The sequence below is a fragment of the Lytechinus pictus genome, chromosome 1, assembly GCF_037042905.1.
Source record: "Lytechinus pictus isolate F3 Inbred chromosome 1, Lp3.0, whole genome shotgun sequence".
Classification (NCBI taxonomy): Eukaryota; Metazoa; Echinodermata; class Echinoidea; order Temnopleuroida; family Toxopneustidae; genus Lytechinus; species Lytechinus pictus.
Genome location: NC_087245.1, coordinates 36,767,554 through 36,775,245, shown reverse-complemented (window position 1 = coordinate 36,775,245; position 7,692 = coordinate 36,767,554). Strand labels below are relative to the sequence as shown.

Genomic DNA, 7,692 nt, shown 5'->3' with positions numbered 1-7,692 from the left:
TAGGGTATGTTATTCATTTTTTTTGGTGGCCCCTGTCTCATGTTTTATTTTTCTGTCCAAAATCTTGCCCTTCCTACTTTGGAGGTTAATTAAAAGATAAAGTCGCGGCCTATCCATGTAATTGAGGGGTCTTAGGTTCTTCTCTTCTGCGATGCAGTATTTTCTCTCTCCGGAGAACGTTTCTATTCTGTATCGTGGCGGAGAAGGACTGAGAAGTTTTCCCAACGTACCGGGCCGAACTAGACCAGATTTTACATTCCCAAGTGGAAAGTGTCTGTTGGCTGTCATCTTTCGGACCCTCCTTAGTCTTCAGGGACTGGTAAAGGTTGCGGACTCTTATATTCCATAAAGCCCAAGGGACATTGGTTTAGTTTTTTGAAATATTGTGCCAAATTGTGTCGCACGTAAAGTTATATATCCAGGTGATATTATATTTATTCCAACCGTGGTGCCAAAATACGTCACAAGTGAGTTTATAAATTTCTTTACATACTATCCAGCGGATATAGGTTTGGTTTTCAAAGACAATATTGTGCCAAGTTGTGTCACACAAAGTTTTTTAGTTATTTCAACCATTGTGCCGAATGACGTCACAGGTAAAATTATACATTTCCTTTAATGATATCCAGGCGATATGGTCTTCAATTTAGTTTTAAAGTCTGCTGGCCAAGCAAGGCTTATTACTTGGTTATCATCCTCCAAAGTTTGGGGATTGAGATTTGGGGCCATCCATATTTTTTTGTGTGTAAATAGTCCTTTTCACGCATGAACTACATGAACTACATGAACTACATGCTTAGTAGCTCGTAACCTAAAGACATGTATACATATATATGTATATGTTCAATAAAGTTTTTTGAGGGTCTGTTTAATGCCCACGAGTATAGGGAAAGAAACCTAAATTTCCTTAGTATATATGTTTTCGTGATATTTCCGAGATACTGGGAAGTAAATAGTTCCTTTCAGGGGTCTAGGACGAGTGTTTTTATTCCTGGTACTACATGTACCGGTTTATTGTTACTTTTTCGTCCACTCCTCAGACCTATCTTTATATCTACATGAGTGATTAGGAAAGTACAGTTAATAATCAATCTCCCCTTTATTTTTACGGTTGGGGGGAATATGGGGAACTTGGTCGCCCGCGCGAAGTGCTACAATACGCGCGACCGTGCGTGCGACCATGCCCCCCAGAAACCCTCCATACGTACGTACGCAGAATCAGGATGGATCCCAAGATCAGACGCATTCTCACGTTCAGCTCTCGATCAGTACAGTACTACAGTCTACTACGTATACGTCCCTCAAGTTCACACGAGTCATCAGGTTCTACGACAAGTCTACTTACAAGTTCTACGACAAGCTCTATATACTTACAAGTCATCGAAGTCTTCATCCTTTGTAAGATTAAGACGGACTGACCCAGGATTAAGGTGAGTATATGGTTCTCGGTAATCCAGCTTACTTTATTTAGGTTAACATCCATATAGTTAGTTTACTATATATTGAGATATGGAGATCGTGGCTGGATCGTGGGCGCACGCATGGTACGTTAGGTCGTGACCTCAATAGTGCCGCGACGGACCATGCGTGCGACCACGCCATTAGTATAAAAGCCCCGATCTCCGAGTGATTCAAGAGAGTTTTCCAGAGTTTTTCCAGAGTTTTCCAGTCAGTTGTTTGTTCCAGTCAGTCAGTCAGTGAGTACAGTCAGTAATGAGCACGTCGAGTCAAAGGACATATCTAGTGGTAGCCATCGCCCGCAGATCGGTCATCATCAGCAGCTTCGTATACTTCGAGGACATTACCAGACGCGGATCCTAAGAAGGACTGTTCAAGGTAAACCCTCGTCGCCATACCTATAACTATGGCGGGCAAGGTTACTACACAATGGCGCTGCGTCTAAATTCGAACCTGCGCTGGTTTAATAATTTTATTAAAGTGATTCAGCGCTTAAAATAGCTTTCCTAAAAGTAGATTTAAGTATAAAACCTATATCACTTCCAAAAAAGAAAAGGAAAAGGAAGGAAATATCGTAGCTAGTTTATTAGATAATTTTGTAGTTTTACACATAGGTCATTTTGGTTGGGACCCGCCGCCACCGTAACGATATATCTTTTTACACAACTATTCCAAAAAAGATTAGTGTTTTAGGGTTTTAATTGCCGTTTTGTGCACCGTTTTACCCTTACACAATTCCCTTAAACCAAAATCTGGGTGTGTCGGGACGCCACGTAAGGCACGCGGAGTTTAACAATCCATGCATATTTTCTTTTGTCCGCCGCTCCCCGCGTCTATTGTTCGTTAGTTGGGAGCGCATGCCTTGCCCGATTATTGCTTAATTGTGGCTGATTGCGGTAGATGAATCTACCCACCATTTCCCTGACCTTTTTTATTGAATAGTTAGGGTTTGATTTAAATAAGTTAGGATTTAATTGAATTAAACTTTGGAACTGTACTAAATAAATCAATAGCTGACTTTGCTGTTGGTGATTTTATAGACTCTCGGTGAAGGATTAATTGCTTTTACCTTGTATTTTTCTCTTAAACTGGCTGGCAATATAAGATTTTATTGCAAGCTGAATTATATATCTCGACGGATAATAAATTCGCGCGGATATTCCAAACAGTTAATTGCTTCCTTAAGCTTTTACAATTGGGAAGTAATTCTCGAGCCAAGCGAGTTTATATTTATCGGTTTCATTTTTGGCGCCGTATACTGTTGCCAATCTGAAGAGTAGGAAGAGGGATCGCGGATCTTGATTATATTGTAAATGATTTGTTTATGATGGCTAACTGATTTGTTGTTGCGCTGTACGGCCAAAGATTATTGCAGTGCAAATAGTTGACTTTCTACATTTATCTTTATTCCCATCCCGTACTCATTACTTTTCTGATTTCAGCAACTATATTGGCCCTGAATAAATTAATTTGTGACAGTTTGAAGACCGTGGTTGAAAACGGAGTTGCCCTCTTGCAAAAATATAAGACGGGTTTCTCGTGCCGGATAATTTCTTTACATATTTTATTGCGAATCTAAAAAAAAAGAAAAAGATTTGGCAAACGCTATTGATCGTGAAGTGCATATTTATGCGCAGCCGTTGATAAGACGGGATTTCTTGAAAACTAATTTTTAACACCCGCGATCATATTCTTTGTTATCAGCAATCAATTGCGGTATCGTTTTTAGTTAAGTCCATTATTACAGGCTAAACATTAAAATCACAATTATATTTGATAAAAGTTCGCGCGTTTATTTTTCTGGGAATTATATAGCTTGTTAGGAGTTGGTATTTTTCATATTCAGGCACTCATAGTTCCCATATACACGCGCCCCTCTACCATTTTATTTAGATTAAAAAAAAAAGGAAAAGGAGGAGAGTGGAGTGAGTCAGAATTATTAATTAGCTCAAAAGGTTCATTGACTTGTTTTGATATAGATTGTGACTTGCCCCTGATTATAAGGCTGGGCATTTCACTTCAGTTAGACTTGTTAAATTTGAGGATTTGCCCCTGATTGTAAGGTTGGGCTTTTCACTCTACTTGGACTTGTATAATTCGCAAACTCTCAACCAAATATATTAAACTTTCCCCTAATTAAAATTGTTTAAGCATAGTTGTAATACATGTTGTTAGGGATTTGTTTAATATTAAGGATTGCTTCCCTCACTTTAAATTTGTTAGAGAATCAAATGTTTTGAATTTCTTAGTTGCCTCTCTACCTTTTTGATAGTCGTGGGCTCCTGTCGTTAGCAAGTTTGAAGTAGTATTTAGCAATCTTATTGCCATAACTGAGTAATTACAAGTTGGATTTTATGGTTTGTCCACTGAATTATTAGGGCATGATAGCGTATTTCTTACTTAATTTTCAGTTTGGACTTAGCGTAATCTCCAACTGCTAATTCCGGCGGCGGTATCGCAAGTCACTCCCTCAATCCAAGCTTCGCTTTAATAAACTTGTCTATTTCATTGCAGTTAATCCAGTGATTATCTTGTAAAAATACGTTAGGATTTATTGAAATGAATATATTGTTTTGTTTTCTGAATTTCAGGATCGTAACTGTAAATAAATTCTGAAGATTAAGAAATTGAAGTGCGTTACTGCTGCACCGTTTTAAGAATTTGAGCAGCAATTAGATTATTTGTTCATTACAAGTGTTTGTTATACAGTCAAGTAGACTGAGTAATATTTACAATTCATTTGGCGAGAAGACGCCTGACACAGAGCCAAGTGGGCTCCTTGATTTTGATTTAGCTCATTTATTTATTGTTGTCCTCGACGAACTTGTAAAAGCTCATTGTCTATTCATTTCTTTATAACTTGTAAATATTAAATTTTGTGCACTTTGCAAGAACGGACAGGCACTCAAGATATTATAGTGCAAGAATCCATGCATGAATATATCAATTTGTAACTTTGTTTACACACTGATATTTTAGGTTGTGCACATGTACAAACGGGATCCTGAAATTATTCAGCATCCCGAGTGATAGTTATTACATTTTAAATATTTGTTTTTGTAAATATTTTCTGATTATCATCATATGCATGAGTACACCTAGCACCCAAATTGCGTGCGCTCGCTCAAATTTGATCGCCTAAATTTTACACATCTGAATGTCAGGTTTGTAAATATACTTTAAGCGACGCGCGTTGCGTAAAATCTAAGCATTTTTGACTATATTAGTATCGTTCGTGTACTCCAATTCACAAGTTTGAAATAACCTTTGTAATTCATTATAGTATTACAAATTGTGACTTGTGAATTTCCTTTGTATCTATTCAATACAATTCGTAAAACAATTTGCGCCTTGTATTTTTGAAATTCGCAGATTGTTCATTTGAACTCCTTGTAACTTATGATATTTTGTAGAGTATTATCGTAGTATATATCAGTAGTGCTATAGTTGTAATTGTAATACTGTACACATTATCTTCGAGAGGCTTTGATTATTTTTGATATTCCCTCCTACATGTATAGTGTTGGTGTAAACATTTTGGATGAAATTTGAAATAATATGCCGAGGACACGGGACTATGAATATTATAGTTCGAGTTCCTCCAGCGATGAATCCTCCCACACAAATGACAGGCACCATCGCTGGCGGAATGAACGTAAAGTCTCTCATAGATATAATAATCGTTTGGATTCCTCTGAAAGAAGGAATCCTAGGTTGATGGAAGATCGTGATCATTCCCCTCAACGTTCACGGCATTACCGCAATGCTCGTGGCAATGCAGTAAGTCGTGACGGCAGACAAGGGGAAGAACATAATTATAAGCGACATAGGGACTATATTGACAGATCCCGTTCGCGCCGCAATCGGAGAGATCGCTCTATTTCCCCACGACACGATTATAGGGGAGATAATTGCTATTCTAGCGAGACTCCATTGCGAGGCGAATGCGATCGTCATCGCTATGACTCGTCAAGAACAGATCATCATCATAGGTCTCCCCTCCGTCGCAGTGGTAGGTCACGTCGTGAGTCCCCATCAAAACATCGGGATCATCATTATAACTATTATGATAATCAATACAATCTTCCACTGCGAGGCCGAGGTGATTACCATGATTATGATTACCGAAGACACGATCCATCTCCTCCACGTCGTGGGAGACGTTACGAATCCCCACACTACTATAGGGATGATTATGATTATTACGATCGTAACGAATCTCCAATCCGACGTAGGGGCGATGATCGCGAATCCCATTCACATAGATATCGAAACCGAAATCGATCTCCATCACCTTATGAAGAAAGACGGAGGGGTGAAGGTTATAGGCGGGATCCCCCGAGAGAATCATTTTATGATTCAAGGGTGCGAGGATGGGATACTCGCTCCCCTTCACCTATTCGTCGTTCTCGATCACCATATGAAGAACGGAAGGATGACGGCTTTAGTCGGTATCCTCCTCGAGAATCATTTTATGATTTAAGTAGGTGGGATGCTCGCTCTCCTTCATCCGTTCGTTACTCAGAATGGAAGGGTAAAGACCACAGGCAGTCTTCCCCTCGAAGATCATTTCGTGATCCTCATCATCGGCGGAATACTCCCTCTCCTTCACCCGTCCATTCTCGAGTAAGCACCGAGTACCCTAGCACATCACATTCCCGGGTAAGATCGAAAGATGAAGGAAACCCTGGTTCACCCTCTCGATCCTCTCATGGTCATCGAAGGCGTGAGTCTTGGTCCCCTTCATTTTCTCATCATTCAGACAGCGATGGGTACCCAAGTGCTTCTTCATCTTTTGAAGAATGGACAATTGAAGATTATAAACGGCTAACCCCGCAATCATTCCATGAGCGTTCGAGGGATATTCGTTCATCTTCATCTGTCCATCTTCAAGATAATAATGATGGATACCAGAGTGATAGTTGCAGATTAGTGGCATCCTCTCCAACATATGAAAATTGTGAAACCATAGACAATAATATGCCCTCTGCCGCTAATACTTTCTCACTCAAGCATATCAGGGTTACCCCAGATTCAGTAGAATACAAGGGACCTAGCGGGGAAAACTTTCCCCCTCCCTTTAAGGCTCGAACCAAAGATACTGAGGAATCTGAAGTAGAAGTTACTACTCAGTCTCTTAAACATAGGTCAATTGAACAACGAATTCATGTTTTGGAAGACAAGATGGACTTCGTGCTTAATCGTCTACAAATCCTTAATGCCCTGGAGTCCTCTGTCGAAGACCTAGCCACTCAGATTTCCAAACTTGAGCAACTAATACGAACTTCACAAGAATCAAAGGGTTCCCTTAGAACTACTCCTGAGTCTATAGAGAATCAGACCTCTCTCAGCCAACCTAACTCCTCCCCAGTCTTGACAAAATCCTCAGAGGAGAGTATTTCATGTAATGGATGTGAGAGGCTTGATCCTAATGAACTCAGTGACCTATATGCTGATAAATTAGTATCCATCGAAACTGAAGAAGATCGGGGAAACGATATGGGATCGGAGGAATGGGTCCGACCCCGATCCCAATATGTAAGGACCAACACCCACTCTCTCCCCCTGTTTCAAGTTCACATCACATAACATCTGTCCAAAATAATAATTCTTCCCGTTCAGGTAGAAGTTTTGATCTATCATTTCTTTTGGTTGATTGTGATGAGTCGAAACAGTTGGGCCAGCAGACAACTAGGGATGCACTGGGCAAGCAAAGTAGCCCCCCATCTCACGAGGAAGGGACTCCTCTGCATGTCCATCCATTCTCCTATAGAGATAATCCGTCATTTATGTGCACCCCTTGGCTGCTTCCTCCTTGGCCTCCACCTTAAAAAAAAAAAGTGGAGATGAGAGGGAGAGGGTGAAGTAGAGTAAAGTAGACAGGGATTTTATTGCAATATTACACAATTATTGTATTATTACAATCATTACATATTAGAAATATGCATAATTATATTGCCAGTTATTTTTGTATTTGTGCTCAAAGTTATATGAATTACATCATTTATATATTTGAAGTCTGTTAAATTCTGGCACATACACATTTCATGAAACTTCCCTCTGGCCACAAATTCCAGAATACAGTTTGAGGGGAAGGTTCTTCTGATTAGAATATAAATTTATGCTACAGATTCATGACTCTATAATTAATGTAATTCATGGTAAACATTTCAAGATTCTTATATACACAGATACCTTTTTGTAATTAATATAATTCATAGGAAATATTTGAAA

At 39.4% G+C, this 7,692-nt stretch overlaps 1 protein-coding gene across 1 annotated transcript; it reads left to right on the top strand.

The window, feature by feature from the left end:
* Nucleotides 1-5,016: 5,016 nt before the first annotated feature.
* LOC135155469 (serine/arginine repetitive matrix protein 5-like) lies at nt 5,017-7,047 on the top strand. The gene has a single exon (XM_064104485.1). It carries the CDS (start codon nt 5,017-5,019, stop codon nt 7,045-7,047), a length of 2,031 nt encoding a protein of 676 aa, XP_063960555.1.
* Nucleotides 7,048-7,692: the final 645 nt, after the last annotated feature.

Excerpts from the sequence above, each read along its gene's own strand:
- LOC135155469 (XM_064104485.1), top strand. The coding sequence starts at position 5,017 with ATGCCGAGGACACGGGACTATGAATATTATAGTTCGAGTTCCTCCAGC.